Source organism: Palaemon carinicauda, chromosome 30 (genome assembly GCF_036898095.1).
Source record: "Palaemon carinicauda isolate YSFRI2023 chromosome 30, ASM3689809v2, whole genome shotgun sequence".
NCBI classification, from domain to species: Eukaryota; Metazoa; Arthropoda; class Malacostraca; order Decapoda; family Palaemonidae; genus Palaemon; species Palaemon carinicauda.
Genome location: NC_090754.1, coordinates 97492628 through 97512887, shown reverse-complemented (window position 1 = coordinate 97512887; position 20260 = coordinate 97492628). Strand labels below are relative to the sequence as shown.

At 41.8% G+C, this 20260-nt stretch overlaps 1 protein-coding gene across 1 annotated transcript in view; it reads right to left on the bottom strand.

Annotated features, from left to right (window-relative positions):
* Positions 1–2076: 2076 nt before the first annotated feature.
* eIF6 (eukaryotic translation initiation factor 6) overlaps positions 2077–20260 on the bottom strand; it is a 329665-nt gene continuing 311481 nt past the window's right edge. The window contains exon 6 of the mRNA XM_068354190.1: positions 2077–3789. Within this exon, the coding sequence (XP_068210291.1) occupies positions 3780–3789 (10 nt within the window). The 3' untranslated portion in view covers positions 2077–3779. The remainder of the gene's footprint in view (positions 3790–20260) is intronic.

Here is a 20260-nt window from a genome sequence, read left to right as displayed (position 1 = left end):
TGCTTTGCTTCAACTTCATGCCTGGAAACGGTCCTACACCTCCTCTCTCAGAGAGGTCTTTCGCAAAGAGTTGCAGAAAAGATGTCTAGGCACCTCAGACACTTTTCAGCGTTGGTCCTTTGTGACTGATGTCGTGGAAGGGGATTCTCTACCTTCGATGTCTTTACTCATACAAAAGTTTGAGATGACTTGTCCCCGGTTGGATCTCAACCTCCTCCTGGAAACACGGTTCGAGTCCTTCAGTCCCTGAAGGCCCCTCTCTACGAACCTTTATGCCAGGCAGCAGATCGCTTCCTTACATGGAAGACGGCCCTTTCTACTCACTTGGGCTTTGATCAAGAGAGTTAGTGTGTGGTATGATCCATCTTCTGATGTCTCATACTCTAGGAGACGGGAATAAGTAATCCTCAGCAGCGTCCCTGAGTTGATTGCCAAGACTCAAAATCCGAGTGTGCTGTACCCTAGGTGCATCCATTCCGAATAGAGAATCTTCGTTCGGTAACTGAAGGACCTTTCAACAGAAGTTTAACCCAATGAGGAGTCTGTGGTGCTACCTTAAAAGAACGACACCAGCCCACCCCTATGTGTCAGCACTGTTGACCAGCATGGGGAAGGTCAAGAGGAGGATTTCCTTCCCCTCTGGGATTGGAAGGCTATTGAGTTTGCTCTCCATCTAGACCCTCCTCCATCCTAAGACCCAGAGCTTGTAACGTCAGTGGCGTTACTACGTCCCTGGCATTCAAGAAACTACTCTGTGGAGCAGATACTGTAAGTGGGCGTGTGGAAGCTTCAATCGACCTTCACGGGCCCACTAACTGCAAAGACATAACCCACAGGAACATGGAGATCTTTTCCATTGGTCCTGTGGTGGATGCACAACAAATGGTCTAAACACCTCAGGCTCCTTGATGGGCAAGTAGCAGAGGATTGAGGGCTTAGGTAACCCGAATTAGTCTGGGGTGAATGAGTAAGAATGACTGGTTCCTTTCTTCCTTTCACCTTCTCCCCTCTGGGGAAAACAGCTCCGCAAGCCTCAGCATAGCTGACCTCACCTCGCTGCAGGTAAGACTTATTTCCCCTGTGCCTCCTAAGTATAGAATAATACTTTGTTACGTCCCGAATACCTTTTTGAGGGAGGGTATTGGGTAAGTCTTAAGAACAATACCTTTTGTACTCGAGTTCCTATGTTAAAGACAAGCCACACTCTTAGTTCCACTTACACAAAATGTTTTGCAGGCCGTTATCAGTGCATTACCTCATATTGGCACTTAATTTTAGCTTGGATAGGGTTCCTTCTACTATCGATCACAGATCGAAATAGATTGGACCCCAGGTCATGACCAAGGCCAGTTGGTGAGGATTTCCTCCCTCCTAAGAGTAAGTCACCCCTATAAATAGCGGAGGGTTTATATTTACGCTGGAACAAATAAATTTATAAGTAATTTGTATTTTTCCTAGCATACAAACCTGGAGCTATTTATACAAATTGGCTCGCCACCCTGTCCCTCGAGAAGTCCTGCCATAAAGCAAAATGGCTACTCAGCCGAGAGGTGTGAGTGAGCGGGGTAGTAGCTAGTCTCCCCCCCCCAACTAGCTGATGGGGTAGTTATCCCTCACTAAAATTATCATAGCTCGTCTTTCACCTACGCTGAAAGTACACCCCTATAAATAGCTCCAGTTTGTATACGAGGAAAAATACAAATTACTTCCAAATTTTTTATTTTGATGCTAATCTGTAGGTCACATTGTGCCCAAATCCTCTAGTCTGCAAGAGGTTTTGTGTGACTACCTAGAGAACTACTTCAACAGATGAGATCACAAGGTAACATGGGGTTCCTGGACCACAAGCCGTGGGTTTGACCGCACAATATTGCTTAATGATCCTGCAATAAGTGGTTCATTAAAGGAAGGTATGAAACCTTGAGGGGATAAAAATAATCTCTATTTTAATGTCAATAAATATATACCTCATAGATATTAGTATTATAACCTACTGGTATCAAAACAATTTCATCATCAAAAATGGTTTTTTGACTCATGAGAAGTTACAAAAAATTATGAAAAAGATAGAAAACCCAAATTTACTTTTTTATTATAATGTACAGGTATATATATTTCTTATATACTAGTCTACTAGTCACAAAATGCTCAAGATACAAGTACATGTACAGTATATAGAATACACATATAATTAGTCATTTTTCTTCTTAAAATGAGCAGTTCCCTTCATAATTTCTAGAAGTATAGTATTTTTTTTCATACTCTTAATGATCAATTCTACCTAATACATCTCTCTATAACAGACACTTGACAATTTTAGTTTGTTAGATATACTCTATGAACTCATATCTTTATAATCTATATCAAAGCATGTAGGTAAATGTTTAATATTCATCAGGATGTAGGGCCATTAGTGCAACTAATTGAATAGAGTGTAGTCATTACTCAAGGGTCTTTGCAGTGTTCCTTTGGCCCAGCGTCCTTTCTTCCTTCTTAAGCCCAACCTATTCTAAAAGGGCCCAGCACAGGGGGATATATTAACCAAATTCATAAATCTAAATCAAATCCAAAAATTTAGTGGTTTAATCGCTCAATGACAACTCTTAACTGTATATATTTTTATCTTAATGTTTATTAAATCAATCTTCATTAAAATATTGCCTATTTACTTCAGATAGGACTGAATGAGATATTTCAACTGCTTAACTTCATACTATAAGATATTACAGTAGTATTCTGTTGTAATTCTTAATATTTTCCCCTCATCACAGTTAATACAGCTCATATTGGACTAAAATTTAAATTATATTTCTTTGCAGCAACTCTCCTCCAAATTTTTTTGGGGGATACGGTCCAATCTCCTTCAATCTTAGGGACTGAATTTGGCAGGATTCTATTTTCATTTCATTCCACATCTCTTAAGAGATGGGTATTGCTGTGTTTGATTATATGAAGCTTAGCTATTACCATAGATCTGTTTTATTATAAAAGGTCAGCTAATCTCATCACAGACACCTACAGTACATCTTTTGGGACGGTACATAATACTGTATCCAATAGGGTTGGGACTTGCAATATCAACAGTGATGTCCATCATTTCTTTTTTCTACAAAACTACCTTTTTATAATATTTCCTTCTACTTTACTTGGATCTCCATGCACATTTTTTTTCTCTCACTGGATTTTATTTACAAAATCTAAAAATGGGTAAGAATTAATACAATACAGTAAAGGTAAGGAAAAATAACATAATGTGTACCATTTCAACATTCCTACTGTACATCTATAAGTCTAAATAATAATTGTCACTAGTATGAGAACTGCTTTGTTAAATAAAAACATATAAGTTGTTAAATCATAAACATTGTACATAAAGTTAATAATGCAACTGATATTCTCCAGTCAGTTAACTCAAACCCTCCTTTTGTGGGTCGACTTGAAATAAGAATGGGGATTTGTTTTTCTTAAAAACTTGGGTAAGGAGTTATAAATTTCTCACCTAAAATTATGGAAGTGGACTTTTCATTTAACAGTGCTAATACTTCACCAATCTGATTTCAAATATCTTAATACTGATACCAAAATAAAGCTTACATTGAACTGTTGATAATTTTATTTCCAAATAAACTTACATTAAACTTATGGTAAAAATTATAAGAATACATTAAAAAAAAAAAAAAAAAAAATCAAATGCCCAGGAAAACACCTACGCATTTACAGAAAGCTTTACTGCAAGATGCGCACACTTTTAAATCATCTTCCAACAGCATTCCATGACATTACGCCAAGCTGAAAAAAAAGAGGGTATAATATCAATCACTCCATGTGTAACTATGATTTAGGATGATGTAACCCCTAGACTGGATTTTTAACATTCTCATCATTATAAATTTTGCACTTAGCTAATAAAATAATTTTAACGACTAAATGATTTTTAGATGACCGTACGACTCGCAAAAGGAACGTAATTCAATGACAAGTGGAAATGGGTGGGAGCAAGATAAATATATAGTAATTAGTCAGTTGAGTGGAGAGATTGGAAAAAATTCTAAAAGGCCGCACAGAGCAAAATATGAAAACCATTTTCCACAGAGAATTGGGCTCATACTTTAGCTAGACAAAAGCTAATTTTCACTGAATAATTGACAATAGGGCTGTGTACTGTTAAAACCACCAAGTGACAAATTCTTTATAACAAACAGGTTTTCACTGAATAATTGATGATAGGTCAGCAGGAAGAGTCCACAGTTTGTTAGAATTCTCTCTGACACCTGTCTCACTGGCTTATGTGGAGCCCACATAACATATGAGAACATGGGTCATATCCCATTCCAGGGGCCCGAGATCCTGAGGTGGGCAAGACTGTTCAAAACTCATTTTGAGCATAACCAGTTCTGACAAGGAATAAAGGTCTAAGCCCTTTATTCTGGCAACCTTTGTTAAGGCTGAGCAATAGCCTTTCACTGCAGAGACTAAGAGGAGCTTCCCAGGAAAGGAAGATCAAGACAAAAAACTTGGCTATTGATTGCAGAGGCTTTGACCCGGTAAGTATCTCTTCCTCGAGACCAATTGCATAAGTTGGTCCACTTTCCTGGTAGACAAATGCAGTAATGAGGACCTTCACAAATATCCAGACATCTTCAGTCCAGTGCCTTGCTTCAAGTCTTTTGCTCAGGATACTGCTTAGTCTCTACTGATGATGCGCAAGGGACCACGATTAACAGTACCTCTGAAGGTGGGGCTAACAGAGAACAGTGGGGCATCAGGGTAGTTCTCTCAGCACCTAGACTGGGCATAAGCAGATCTGGATACCATTAAGCATACAGCCACTTGGGAGCAACAAAGGTCATCTTGAGACCCAAGGTCATCCACAATCTGTTCATTAATCAGCAAATCAGGCAGTAGGGAATAAAGGGATGTGTCCAGACTTTATCAAGGGTGCTGAAAAGCATCCTCCAATACCACATAATGATCTTGAACAAGAGGAAAACAAAGGGAGTTTCCTGTTCAGCCCTGTGGCAAACAGGTCGATTGCCTGTGATCCCCAGTACAAGAAGCCTTTCTGCTGTAAGTGTTGCAGGGACCACTTTAAACCTATATCCTACCATAGGTAACTGAGCGTGTCTGCTAGAAGATTCCTCTTGCCTAAAAAGAATGTCACCAACTGCTCTATAGTGTTGTCCACTGCCCAGATGTGCACCTGCTTTCCCAACTCACAAAGTCTGTATAAGACAATCCCTTTTGGCTGTGGACGTATCTTATGACATAAATGTTGTCACTTGACAAAACTGTTGAGTTCCCTATCAATCTTTGTTATAAAGCTTGCGGTGCTATGGAACACAACTTGCATTTCCAACAGATTGATATGAAGGTGTTTCTATTCTGGAGACTTCACCCTTGAAGCCAATTGGCATCTTAGGTGAGCGACACACCCGTCCCCAATTCTGTACAATAACAGAAGCCTCTCTAGAGGTGGAGTTTAGTGGAACTCTTCCTGGTGAGATTTTCATTGTTCAGCAACCAGGAAATACCATTCCATCTCTCGTTTCACTGAAAAGACGGGATATGAGATCACTGGCTTAAGACCAGTGACATTTCAAACACCAATAAAGTGATCATGATGAGGATGGCCAAGAGGAGAGTTTCTTCAAAGATAGACATCCCAGAAGACATTGACACAGCCAAATCGTGAGTTCACACTTGAATATGAACTAGAGCGCGTTTCCTCTCTGAACCTGCTCGTGATTGTCTAATGGAAAGACTTTCTGAGCAGCCATGTCTATCAGCATCCCCTAAACTTCATCCGTTGCTTGGGTGAGACTCAGCTTTTCCCAATTTATCACTATCTCAATCCTGAAGCAATCACCTCTTGGAAGAAGCCAGGATTAGCCAGTCGAGATACTTCAGGACTTATTCGTTTACAGCGGGCCCAAGCAAAGACCAGGGTAAGCGGAGAAATTCAAACTGGTGCACTACTCACTCAAGGACAAAGTGGAGGTACTTTCTGTAAGACTAATAAATGGGTATTGTGAAATACGTGTCCTTCACATCCACAGAAAATATATTCTACCTCTCTTATGGCAGACCACACGGTACTTGCCATCTACATGCCAAATGGCGTATGATAACACAAACTTATTAAGCGGTGAAAGGTCAATAACATGTATCCAGGCCAAGTCGAATTCTCCACCGGGAAGAGCCAACTATAATCAGCCCCTTTTTTGCGCGAATTTATTTATAGTGATTTCACTTATGCGAGACACTGAAAACCGCAATACCTATTAAATAAGAATTCCCATATTTCCGATCATTCCAAATAGCCTACACTCCTTTGAACAGGGCTTGCTTTACACCATTTCTTTCTCTACGCCAAGCTCGTCCCAGCTCCCGTGGCTGAGTTGGCCTCACTCTTCCTCTGTGCTGCCTCACATGACATCGTGCATCCTCCAATTGCCTTGCTTTTTCTACGCCTCTGCTTACAAGATCATGGCCCACAAGCGTGCTCCTACTACTTCCGGGGGACTGCTAAACGGTAGTGGAAGGTCATGGCCCTGAAAGAAAATGTGAAAGTTCTAGACAAGTGTAAGGAAGGGATGAAATACACTGCCATTGGGGGACTTTTTGGTGTGAATGAGAGAACCGTGAGGTACAGAGAGAAGAACGCAGCTGATATTTGTGCTGCAGTTAGTGTCCCTCGCAGTGCAAAGATTAAGTCAAGGGTGAGAGAAAAGGGCATGATTAAGATGGAGGATGCCCTTTTCTTATGGATTGAGGACTAGCGTCAAAAGAGCATTGCCATTAACTCTTGTACAATCCGGGAGAAGGCCAACTTTCTCTTCCACCGTTTTACAGAGGATGATCTTCAGCTGTCCACAAGCCAAGATGTCACACCCCACAGACACCTTTCCAAGCCAAGCCAGAGTCGTTTTGGACTAAAAAAAAAGTCAGGATTTCTGGGGAGTCAGCCTCTGTGGACCATTAGGCAGTGGCAATTTTCCCAAACGAACTTAACAAGCTCATCGTGTAGAAGGAGTACGCCCAAGAACAAGTGTGGAACATGAAACAGAAATTTACAGACATTTCATATTCAAATTCTTATGTTCCATAGTTCCTGTTAGTTTACATACTTAATTTGTTAAAACTTAGTTCCATTTTAGCTTAAGATCTGCCTTAACTTTGATACAGGTAGTTGTTGACTTACAATCTATGCAACTTGCAACTGTTCGGCTTTTGGACCAATTTTTTCTTTGTGATGACATCACAAGTATGTCGGGAATAATACACTAATAGGACAAATATTTCCTAGCATAAAAATGAGCTAATTTACCTTGGGAAGTTAATATTTCTTTTATTTGTAACATACAGTATCCATTTTCAGTAAAAAATATAACATTTGTAAATAATTTGTATTTTTCCTAACATACGAACCTGGAGCTATTTATAATAGGGTATTACTTTCGGCGCAGCTGAAAGACGAGCCATGATAATTTTAGTGAGGGATAACTACCCCATCCGCTAGTTAGCGGGTGGGGGGTATAACTACCCCATCCGCTAGTTAGCGGGTGGGGGGTATAACTATCCCATCCGCTAGTTAGCGGGTGGGGGGTATAACTACCCCATCCGCTAGTTAGCGGGTGGGGGGGGGGGGTAGGGTAGACTGGCTACCCCGCTCACTCACACCTCTCGGCTGAGTAACCACTTTGCTTTATGGCATGACTTCTCGGGGGACAGGGTGGCGAGCCAATTTGTATAAATAGCTCCAGGTTTGTATGTTAGGAAAAATAAAAATTATTTCCAAATTTGTCATTTGTTCCAACAGATACAAACCTTCGCTATTTATAATAGGGTGACTTACTCTTAGGAGGGAGGAAGTCCTCACCAACTGGCCTTGGTCATGACCCGGGGTCCTCTCTATTTCGATCTGTGATTGAAAGTAGAAGGGACCCTACCCTCGCTAAAATCAAGTGCCAATATGAGGTAATGCACTGATAGCAGCCTAGAGAAGCTTGTGTGTGAGTGGAACTAACAGTGTGGCTTGTCTGTAACATAGGAACTCGAGTACAGAACCTAATGTTCTTAAAGACTTACCCAATACCCTCCCTCTAAAAGGTATTGGGGATGTAAAAAAGTATTCATCTATACTTAGGAGGCACAAGGGAAATGGATCTTACCTGCAGCGAGGTGAGGTCAGCTATGCTGAGGCTTGCGGAGCTGTTTTCCCCAGAGGGGAGAAGGTGAAAGGAAGAAAGGAGCCAGGCATTCTAACTCATTCACCCCAGAATAATCCGGGTAGCCTCAGCCCTCAACCCTCTGCTACTTGTCCATCAAGGAGCCTGAGGTGTTTGGACCATTTGTTGTGCGACCACCACAGGATCAATAGGAAAGGTCTCCATGTTCTTGTGGGTTACGTCTTTGCAGGTAGTGGGTCGTGAAGGTCGATTGACGCTTCCACATGCCCACTTAAAAGTATCTGCCCCCCAGAGTAGTTTCTTGAACGCCATGGACGTAGCAACGCCAGTGACGTTACAAGCTCTGGGTCTTAGGATGGAGGAGAGTCTAGATTAAGAGTAACCTCAATTGCCTTCCGATCCCAGAGGGGAAGGAAAACATTGAAGTCCTCCTCTTGACCTTCCCCGTGCTGGTCAACAGTACCGAAACACGGGGACGAGCTGGTATCGTTCTTTTAAGGTAACCCTACAGACTCCTCACTGGGTAAAACCCCAGTTGATGGGTTTCCGGTTACCGAACGAAGACTTTTATTCGAAATGGGCTGCACCTAGGGTACAGCACACTCGGATTTGAGTCTTGGCAATCCACTCAGGGACGCTGCTGAGGATTACTTCTCCCCATCTCCTAGGGTAGGAGACATCAGAGGTTGGATCATACAACACACTAACTCTCTTGGTCAAAAGCCCAAGTGAGTAGAAAGGGCGTCTTCCGTGTAAGGAAGCGATCTGCTGCTGTGCCTAAGGTTCGTAGAGAGGGGTCTTCAGAGACTGAAGGACACGAACCGCGTTCCCAGGAGGAGGTTGAGATCCGAAGGGGGATCAGTTATCTCAAAATTGCATAAGTAAAGGCACCGATGGGAGAGAATCCCCTTCCACGACATCAGTCATAAAGGACCGAACACTTCGCCTGGAAGACCGACGCTGAAAAGTGTCTGAGGTGCCTAGACATCTTTTCCGTAACCTGTTGCAAAAGGCCTCTCTAAGAGGGGCGGTGTAGGATCGTCCCAGGCGAGAAGTCAAAGCAAAGCTACAGCTTAGGAAGCGTTAGCATGTGGCTGCTTGGAAGATCGTGCCGTGGCGGAAGATCGTGCCGTGGAGGAAGATCCCTCGGAACTTCGTCAGGAGCTGTAGAAGGTCCGGGAACCATTCTGCGGGTTGCCATAGCGAAGATATTGGAGCTCCGTCAGGGGCTGCAGAAGGTCTGGGAACCATTCTGCGGGATGCCATAACGAAGCTATTGGAGTCGTTGATAAGATCCTGCTTATCCTGACTTGGCTGAGGACTTTTTCACCCGACCGAATGGGGGGGAAAAAACAAGGTACACCTCTAGGCCACCCCATTGATCTTGGAATACATCTTGTTTGAGGGCCTGGGGAACGGTCGAGAGGGAGCCTGAAGATCAGGGCCGCTGCGAGCATAACCACAGTCGGGGACCCCACAAAGTTAAGACTTTGTTGGATACAAGATGATTCCAAGACACTAGGAGCCCACTATCTGGGTGGTTTTGCAAGCACATTCCTATACCAGAAATGACGCGAGCAGATGGTGGCAACTAGTTGTCCTCTGTCCATCTGAGGCTTCGTACTGCTAGATGGTTCTCTAAGAGAGGTGAATGCTGGTACCTTTCTGAATCGGGCCAACAGACGAGGATGGAATGGTATGGCATATGGGCCCCCACCCCTCTCTCTTTTGATGCATTATAGAGAGCATCAGGTTCAGAGGGAAGACGAGAAGACAGGCCTCTTTGCAGAAGCTCTCGTCTGCCACCCATCATCCGCGGATTGTCCAGCGGTGAGGGGGGGGGGGGAGTGCATAGCAATAAACACACCTTGAGATGATGTCGAGACGTGTAACTAATTGCACGTTCTTGCAACGAAGGGGAACAGCCTGTTCTCCCTCCAACTGCCACTAATCCAGTGTGGTTGGCCGAATAAGACCGATACCAAACGGTAAACCAGTTAATCAGTACAGCTTATGTTATAATAGAGATAGAGAAGCTTTGGTGAGGTCACGAGGTGGTTACAAGGGTGTAATCACCAAATGGATAAATAAGATAGACTCTGCTATTGCTGCAGGTAATGTCAATACATTGTCTTCAATTAAAGATTTAATTATGAAACAAATGAAGACTGTGCACGATCTGAATGAAAAGATATTAGCCTAAACCACTGAAGAAGATCGAATGAAAGAGGTGGAAGAGCAAGCAGAGTATGAAGTAGTAATTGGGGAACATTGGTATAAGTTGATCAACGCCATCACAGCGATATCAGGAAACGGTTCTCCTGGAAATCCTCCGACCACACCTAAGACTAATGTTAGATTGCCGAAATTGGATCTCCCACATTATACTGGAGATGTGTTGAAGTGGAATTCCTTTTGGGAATTGTACAATGTGTCGGTACACCAGCGAGGGGATCTAGAACTAATTCAGAAATTCTGATATCTGCAAAGGTTGCTCACAGGAGATGCTCTAAAATTGATTTCTGGATTTAAGTTGGAAGCTGCGAATTATTCACAAGCTATATCTCTTCTCCAAACCACTTATGGGAAAAAGGATGAGATCAAACGAGTTCTAGTAAGAAGATTACTAGAAATGGGGTCTCCATCTCCTGATTCAGAATCATTGCAAACATTCAGAGCAAATTTTGAATGCTCAATAAGATCATTAGAGAGTGAAAACCTGGAGTTGAATGAGCTCTACACTATTTTGCTTCATGGTAAGTTGCCTAAGAGTGTTAGTGAAACTGTAAAACACAGATGTGGAGATAATTGGCTTGTATTTGACACATTTAAGAAATATCAAGAAGAAGAAATTCACAATCTAAGATCTTTCGTCTCAACGGATGTAAATAAACCTGGAACTCATATCAACAATATCTACGTTCACAGTGAATCAATCACTATCTGTTAGACCTAAGAGTAAAGGAAATGTGAATAAATTTAGTTCTCAACAAACATGAAAATGTGCGTTATGTGAAGGCGAACACTGGTGGACACAGTGTAAAACTTATGCCAGTAGGGAAAAGAAACTGAGTCGTCACGGTTTTTTATGATTGTGTTTTGTGTGTGCATCTAATAAGCACTTTAGTGTAGATTGTGAAAAGCAAATTTGTGGAAATGGATGCAGATTAAAACATCATCGTGTATTATGTGATAAACAACAAACCAGCGAACCAAGTAAATCAACAACTAAATCAGCAAGTAAACCTAATAATAATGGTGTGCAAGTTGGAACACTTTCCATAAGTGATCAGGGTCAGAAATCCAAGCAGAGGTAAATTTTACCAACAGCCACAATTGTGTTAAAGGGTAAAGGAAGACACTTGGTACGCCTTCGTGGATTATTGGACACTTGTGCGGAACGAACCTTTATCAGGTCAGCACTTAAGGACGTACAGTATAGATCTAAAGGCAAGGAAAAAATTGCCTTAAGGGGTTATTTGACGAGTAAACCTGTGAACGAGTATGAGACAGTGAGTGTTTCCATACCTTATAAGGGTAGATTGATTATTATGGATTGTATTGTGGTAGATGAGTTACCAGAGTATACTAAGAAATTCAATGTTAAACAAAATTTGAAAACATTGTGTAAAACCAAAATTTGTCTAGCGGACAGATTTCGATCTGCCTGTGGACAAGCAAGCACCCATTGATATGTTGGTAGGCGTTGATAATGTCTATAACATATTACACCCCGGATTCAGAAAAGCTAGGAAATTGATATTGTTACCTACCATATATTTGGATATGTTGTGACAGGGTCCTGTAATGCTCCTCCAGTGCAGGAAACCCAGGTAACTGTGTTAAAGCTAGCAACTTACGGGGAAGTAATTGAAACTACTCATAAATTTGATAGTGATATAAGGAATGATTTGGATATTTTGTGGAATTTAGATAAAGTAGGTATTGACTGCAATGAATTGAAAGAACATGATCGAAAGGTTCTAGAAGACTTTGAAAATACCATTGTATATTCTGAAATGGAGAAGCAATATGTTGTGGCCTTACCATGGAAGTCCAATAAGCCAAGGCTTCCATCCAATTTTGGCATGGCGTTGGGCCGGGTTAAACAACAATGTGCAAAATTTCAGAAAGATGAAGCCTACCTGAACCACTATCAAAAACTCCTGAAGGATTAGGAGGAAAGGGGGTTCATTGAAAGGGTAGATAAAAACAATGCGGTTGAAAATTGTCATTATATAGCACATCATAGTGTACAGAAAGATAGTGTCACCACTCCAATCCGAATAGTTTTTTACTGTTCCTGGAGACAAGGTAAAAATGGATTGAGCCTTAACGACTGTCTGTGGACTGGACCACATATTACGACAGATTTGCTCATAGTCTTATTGCAGTTCAGGACTAACAACTACGTCTGTATTAGTGATATAGAAAAAGCGTTTCTTATGGTGCAATTGAGGGAAGACCGCAATTACACACGGTTTTTATGGTTGCAAGACCCAATGGATCCAAATAGCGAGTTAATCATATATAGGTTTAGGGTGGTATTGTTTGGTGATACGTGTTCTCCATTTCTGTTGAATGCCACTATTAAATCACATCTGGCAGCTGTTAGAAAAGATACGAGCTGTACTGAGATGGTGGATATGATGAAGAGGGGATTATACGTGGAGAACCTTCAATTTACCTCCAACAGTGAAGATGAATTGATAAACTTATTATTTTGGCGCAAACAAAATATTTGCACAGGCGCACTTGTATTTAAAGGAATGGACTAGTAATAGTGATCTTTTGAATACTGTCACGGATGCCTATCGCATAAAATCAGAAGAGAAACAAACCTATAAAGTCTTAGGCCTAAATTGGAACATCTCTAATGATGAACTAACAATAACACCTAATCATCTTAAGACCAGTAAAACAAAACGTGAAATACTAAGTGCAATTGCCCAAATTTATGATCCTTTAGGAATGCTTATCCCTATTACGATACAAGCTAGAATATTCTTACAGGATTTGTGGAAACAGCAGTTGAAATGGGATGATCTACTTTCAGTTCCTTTATTAGAGCAGTGGAATGAGTTGTCCAAAGACTTGAGAAAAGTCTCAGTATTTCCTTCTCCAGAGGCACTAATCTGGAGAAAGCGGATTATCTCCACATTTTCTGTGATGCTAGCATAACAGCTTCTGGTTGTGTGGCCTATTGAGCAAGTGGTAAAACTTCATCTCTGATTATGGCGAAGGGTAGAATAGCACCCATTAAAGAGTTGACTGTACCTAAATTAGAATTAATGATTTTGTTGTTAGTTGCAAGATTGTGTGAATTTATAATTGAAACTTTTGAAGAAAATAAATTTGAGAAAATAATAATTTGGTCTGATAGTAAAGTTGCCCTGGGATGGTTAGTGACAAAGAATAATTTGCCAGTATTTGTGAAAAATAGAGTATTGGAAATTAACTCTATAACTGCGGGATCATCTTTTCTTACGTCCCACCTTCAGAAAACCCTAGTGACTGGATTACTAGAGGAAAAAGGACAGAAGAAGTAAGAAATAACTCATTTTGGTGGGAGGGACTTCCCTGGTTAAAATCAGAAAACCACACCTATCCTATTGATAGGACATGGGTGAAAGAAGCACAAGCACAGGATGAAGTTATTCAAGTCCATCTCGTAGGGAACAGTGAAAAAACCCATCTGCTGAACTGGGAAAGATTTAGTAGAGTGGATAAATTTTGTAAAACTATACCTTGGATAAGGCGATTTATTCAATTGCAAATCAACTGGCTGTAGAAAAATTGGAAGTTTAACGCTGGAAGAACTTCAACAAGCTAAAAATAAAATGATTATCCTCTTACAAAAGGAATACTTTCCGGTAGAATATAAAGCTTTGGAAAAAAATGGGTAAAGTTTGAAAATTGATATTAGTACAATTGAATCTCTTCTTGGAAGAAGGTATTATAAGATGCAGAGGAAGATTGGAACATGTCGCACAGGCGGCGGAAATAAAATTCCCAATCTTACTGCCGAAAAGTTGTTTTCTCACAAAATTGATAGTAAGGGAGCATCACTGTTCACAAACTCACATGGGAGTAAATGCAACTGTGGCAAGTGTGAGACAGGAATACTGGGTCCCACAGCTTCGCCAATTATCCAAAAGTGTAATTCATCATTGTGTAATCTGTAAGGAAACACAAGGGAGACCCTACCGTGTAAATATTGCTCCACCATTGCCAGAATTTCGGGTGCAGAGAAAACAACCCTTTAGCGTTACGGGGGTAGATTATACAGGAGCATTGTTAACCAAGGAGAGACATCAAAATCCTGAAAAAGCCTGTATTATGTTGTTTACTTGTCCAGTTACTAGAGGAATCCATATCAAATTAGTAAAAGATCTGTCCTGCGATTCGTTTCTTATGGTGTTCCGAAAGTTACGTAGCCGTCGGGGATTTCCTTCTTTAATGCTAAGTGACAATGCTACTACCTTTGTATTGACTTCTGTTTATTTGAAAAACATGGCAGAAAGTTCCTTAGTGCAAGAACACCTGAATGCTATCGAATGTAAATGGAAGTTCATACCAGCCAGAGCACCTTGGTTTGGAGCTATATGGGAAAGATTGATTGGTCTTCTGAAAACATGTCTAAAAAAAGTAATAGGTCAGGCCTTTCTTGGCTTTAGTGAACTTTCCTGTATTGTGACTGAACTTCAAGCAATTATTAATGACACACCCTTAAGTTATACTCCAGGAGATTTAGACCAGTTGGATATTCTGACGCCCAATTATTTGATTTTAGGACGTAGATTGAGATCTTTCCCTAGGGAAGTCATAAATTGGAAAGATGAAACTAAGGACCCTCTGTATGGAGAAAAAAATGATGTTGGAAAGCGATTTTTGTACATTACAAAAAAATGTGATGACCTGTGGAAAAGGTGGGAGAAAGAATATTTAACTTCTCTCCAAGAAACTCATCGGGTGGGAATCAGACACGAATCTTGACCCAAAATGGGAGATGTTGTGTTGATACACGATGAAGGACCGAGAAGTCGTTGGAAGCTCGGTCAAATTGTCAAATTACACGTGGGACTGGATGATGTCTTGCGCGTGGTTACTTTAAAAACCCCACAAGGTCAAGTAATGAGACCTGTTGTCAAGCTATATCCTTTGGAATTATGGCAAGAGACTGATGTTGTCATATCTGAGAAAACTGATAACAAGAGGAGGAAAACAGCACAGGTGGCTACTGAGGCCAGAAGAGCCCTCATTCAAGCGGGACAATTATAACTGTAAATATTGTTTCTGTTTGTTGGGAGTGTATCGTGACTTAAGATGGAATCATGATAGTGCATTTATAAAGACCAGTAAGCAGTCATTTATCTTTTATCTTGAAAGGGAAATATTATGAACATTACGCAGTGTGAGATGCGTAGAAAATTATAATTGTTGTATTGAATTGTTGTAATAATATATTTCTTTTTGTCGAGTGTTTTTTGAAGAGTAAAATACATTCAATAGTTGTTTGACTCTAAGCAATCGTTAACAAGTTGTTAAAGTTTGTCGTTGGCGAATGCGGGTCGCGCATGCGTGAATCGTCAGTCGTCTTTGAGTGATTTGACTCAGAATCGAGTTAGTACCGGCTCAGTTACGTGACTGTGAGGGTCATAGTTACGCTACGGTATCTCAGGGGAGGGAAGGAATTAACACACTCACGAGAGGAGTTATCATCATCATGGATTAAGCTAAGTCAAGATTTTATAAGTGTTTTGTGATGTTAGTGATATTGAAGGGCATGCATGCACGTTAGATATCGTTACTAGCAGACATTAGTAAAATAAGACTATACTTCGGGTTGCCGGATAGGAAATTTTAAAATGAATAGTTTAAGGTTAGTAATAAATATGAATAATCTATTCCTGGTCAAATAATGATTTAAACACAACGCAATTTCTCGATTTATTGAATGAAAGGAACAGAAAAGAATCCTTGAAAATCTGTTAAAGAACCTGGTAATATGTAAACCAAATTGGGGTAAATTTAGGTTTCCATATTTATTGAAGATTCTATATGTTTACTATTTTGGATTCTTTGGAGTAAATATAACAGGCAAGGCCTACCAGGGGAAATGAACTGCAATGTAAAGAATTGTTCATTCCCCGCTCATTTCCATCTGCTAACCAAACCACTCGAAGTGGGAAGGTGGAGGAAAGATGACGGTGGTTCGTTCGAAAACGAAAGGATCGGTGCTGGCGAAACCAGACTAGCAGATATAGTAATCAGCTGGGAGTGTAGAGTGCCGTATCAAGTCACACCTTTGGAAGACCCCTCCCGTGGGGGGGGGGGGGGGTGTCGACCATAGAATTGGGGGGGGGTGTCGACCATAGAGTTCTCAGAAAACTCTGAATCGTGGAAACAGAGATTCGGATGAGAACCTAGGGGTTCAGAATCTATTTGTGAATTCCTTTCTCACGACATTAAGGGATGTTGTGCCGAGAACCCGCAGGAACTCTGTCGCTGATTCCTGATGGAATTCCAGGAATTGTGTTACGTGACCAGGACCCAAAGGAACCGTGTCATAGTTACCTGTAGAGATTCGTAAACCCTTAGGCAGCAGGCATCCGTCTGTCATCAAGAGTAAAACTCTTGATGACGATGGGCGCGCGCGAACAATTCACGGGACGAGAGTTCGAAAACTCTGTCATGAGAGTACCTCTTGTGCACTCGTGAACACTTCACGCAACGAGAGTCCAAAAACTCTGTCATATAATATGTCTATGGTCACGAGAACCAAAAAGTTCAGCGTGAACTGCGTTGTGAGACCCCGAAGGATTATGAGAGTTGTTCGTGCACTTCAACCAATTGCGTGCACGCCAAGTTGGTCGTGCGTGCGAGCCAATATGGTCATGTGCTCCAATCCGATCGTATGCGCGCGCCAATATGGTCGTGCACTCCTATCCGATCGTGTGCGCCAAAATGGTCGTGCGTTCTTGCGCCGAACTGTTGGTAGGCGGAAGGGAGCTCGTGCGCGCACCTTTTTCGCGCTCGTGGAGCTCAGGAGGTTGTTCGTGCACCTTGCGCGCATAAGGTTGCTTGCGCGCAGTGTGTTGTTTGCGCGCAGTGTGTTATTTGCGCGCCGAGCAACAGGATGTTCGCGCATATGGCGCGCCAAAGGATGAACCAGCGCGCAATGATCATCATTTCGCTTGCGCGCGCCAAGACGGTCGTGCGCGCCAAGTCGGTCGTGCACGCTACTATGCTCACCCGAAGGTTCACGATAGCTTGTGTTGTGTGAGTGTGAACGATCAACACAACGAGAGTTTGGAAACTCTCTGTCATAAAAAGAATGACTCAGGTCACGAGAACCCGAAAGATTAGTGTGATCTGTGTTGCGCGAACCCGAAGTTTCCCTGTCACTAAACACTGAAGGTTCGGAGTGACTAAAGTTACGAGAGCCCAAGGGTTCTGTGTAACTAATGTTACAAGACCCTGAAGGGTCAGCGTAACGAAAAACCGAAGTTTCCTGGTCACAAAACACCGAAGTGTCAGTGACTAAAGTTACGAGAGGCCTAGGGTTCAACGTAACTGATGTTACGAGACCCCGAAGGGTCAGCGTAACGAGAAACTGCAGTTTCCCTGTCACAACACACCGGAGTGTTAGAGTGACTAAAATTACGAGAGAACAAGGGTTCAGCGTAACTAATGTTACGAGACCCCGAAGGGTCAACACAACGAGAAACCGAAGTTTCCCTGTCACAAAACACCGAAGTGTCAGAGTGACTAAAGTTGCGAGAGCCCAACGGTTCTGCATAACTAATGTTACAAGACCCCAAAGGATCAGCTTTACGAGGAGTTGAGGTTCCTCTGTCACGAGACCCTGAAAGGTCGGCGTGACTGATGGCACACGTTCCCGTAGGCTCAATGTTACCATCGTTACGAGAGCCCGAAGGTTCAGCGTAACTGAAACCCGAAGGTTTCGACCGGAGTCATGAGAACCAGCACGATCAACATGACGAGAGCACGAAGGCTCAAACGATCACACCAGCCCAAAGGGTGATCGAACGAGACCCCGAAGGATCAAGGAGAACCAGCAGGTTCAAGATAACACCTCCGCATAAGAGGTTTGTTCTCCCGAAGGAGAAAGTCGCTTAAGAGAAGGCTCTCGCTCCGTCCCTGAAGGAGAACCATAAGCGTAGGGATAACCTGCTTCGGAGAAAGCTCTGGCACTGCCCCTAGTGGATCAGCAAGCTCCTACAAGTTATTTCTCGTGAACACAAGGGAAGTTCTCCCGAAGGAAATCGCCTAAGACAAGCTTTCTCCCAACTCTATGGGAATAAGGCGTAGGCGTAAAGTATCTCTCTCGCGAAAGAGGGAGAAGTCCTCCCAAAGGAGGACATCGACAAAGACAAGCTTTCTCCCAGCTCTATGGGAAAATAGCGTAGCCTTAATAATCTCTCTCTCGCGAACGAGAATGAAGCCCTCCCGAAGAAAGACATCGCCTAAAACAAGCTTTCTCCCAGCTCTATGGGAAAAAAGCGTAGGCGTAAGAAACACTCTCCCGCGAACGAGAGAAAAGTCCTCCCGAAGGAGGACATCGCCTAAGGCAAGCTTTCTCCCAGCTCTATGGGAAAAAAGCGTAGGCATAAAAAATCTCTCTCACGAACGAGAGAGAAGTCTTCCCACATGAGGACATAGCCCAAGTGAAGCTTTATCCCAGCTCTATGGGAAAAAAGCATAAGCGTAAACAAAAATCACTCTCTCTCTCTCGCGAGAGAGAGAGAAGTTCCCCTCGAAGGAGGAACATCAAGTTGAAGGTTGACAGTGAATGCTACCTCGTAATGAGGGCAGCTCACGAGCTAACACGTGTACTACGTCGCTGTGACCTGTGGAAAAAATGAAAAAAGTTGTTATCAATTACAATTCATGCTCCGTTGCACAAAATATACTATTCGGGGAATAAGTTACCTTCCTTGTAAGATAATTCCTCGAAAGGGAGCTGAAGCTGAACTGTTATAAACTTTAATTCTGTAATGAAACAAACACACGGCAGTGTTGAGAACCTGCTGAAGGACAAGAACCTTACGGCGGAGGCAGTTGGATACGATGTCAACAGCACTAAAGTTACACGTATCTAACGTATATTTCCATTTATACATATATACACTCATATATATGTAAGATAAAAGAAACCACACAAGAAAACCAAAAATAAAAAACAAAAAACATCAAGGCCAGTCTTTGCGGGAGAGAAGGGCAGCATGTCCGTCCTCTACCGAACCAAAAAGTAAAGTGGTTACTCACCCGAGAGGTTTGAGTGAGCGGGGTAGCCAGTCTACCCCACCCGCCACCCGCTAACTAGCAGATGGGGTAGTTATCCCTCTATAAGATTATCATGGCTCGTCTTTCAGCTGCGCCAAAAGTAATACCCTATTATAAATAGAGAAGGTTTGTATCTGTGTCGGAAAAAACATAAGTTTTCATATGTCAAGTTAAGTATGTCAGAAATAATACACTAATAGTATAAATATTTCCTCGGAAATATTCTATATTCTTGTATAAAAATGAACTAATTTACCTTGGGAAGTTAGTAATTCTTTTATTGGTAATATACAGTATCCATTTTCAGTAAAAAATACATAAAGAAGTTTTCATATCTGTCAAATTCATATATGTCTGGTGACGTCATATTACCAGCAGAAAGCGAGCTGACAATAGAGTGATTTCTTTCCAATAGGCTAACCATTTGTATTAGTATTCCCATTATCAAAATATCAAGTACCATTACAATGTATTTTGTGGGTCTGTATCAGTTGCTATATAAGTACTATTTAGCAAATATATGACTCCTCATCATCATCACCTACGCCTATTGACGCGAAGGGACTCGGTTAGATTTCGCCAGTCGTCTTTATCTTGAGCTTTCAATTCAATACTTCTCCACTTATCATCTCCTACTTTGCGCTTCATAGTCCTCAGCCATGTAGGCCTAGATCCTCCAACTCTTCTAGTACCTTGTGGAGCCCAGTTAAATGTTTGGTGAACTAATCTCTCTTGGGGAGTGCAAAGAGCATGCCCAAACC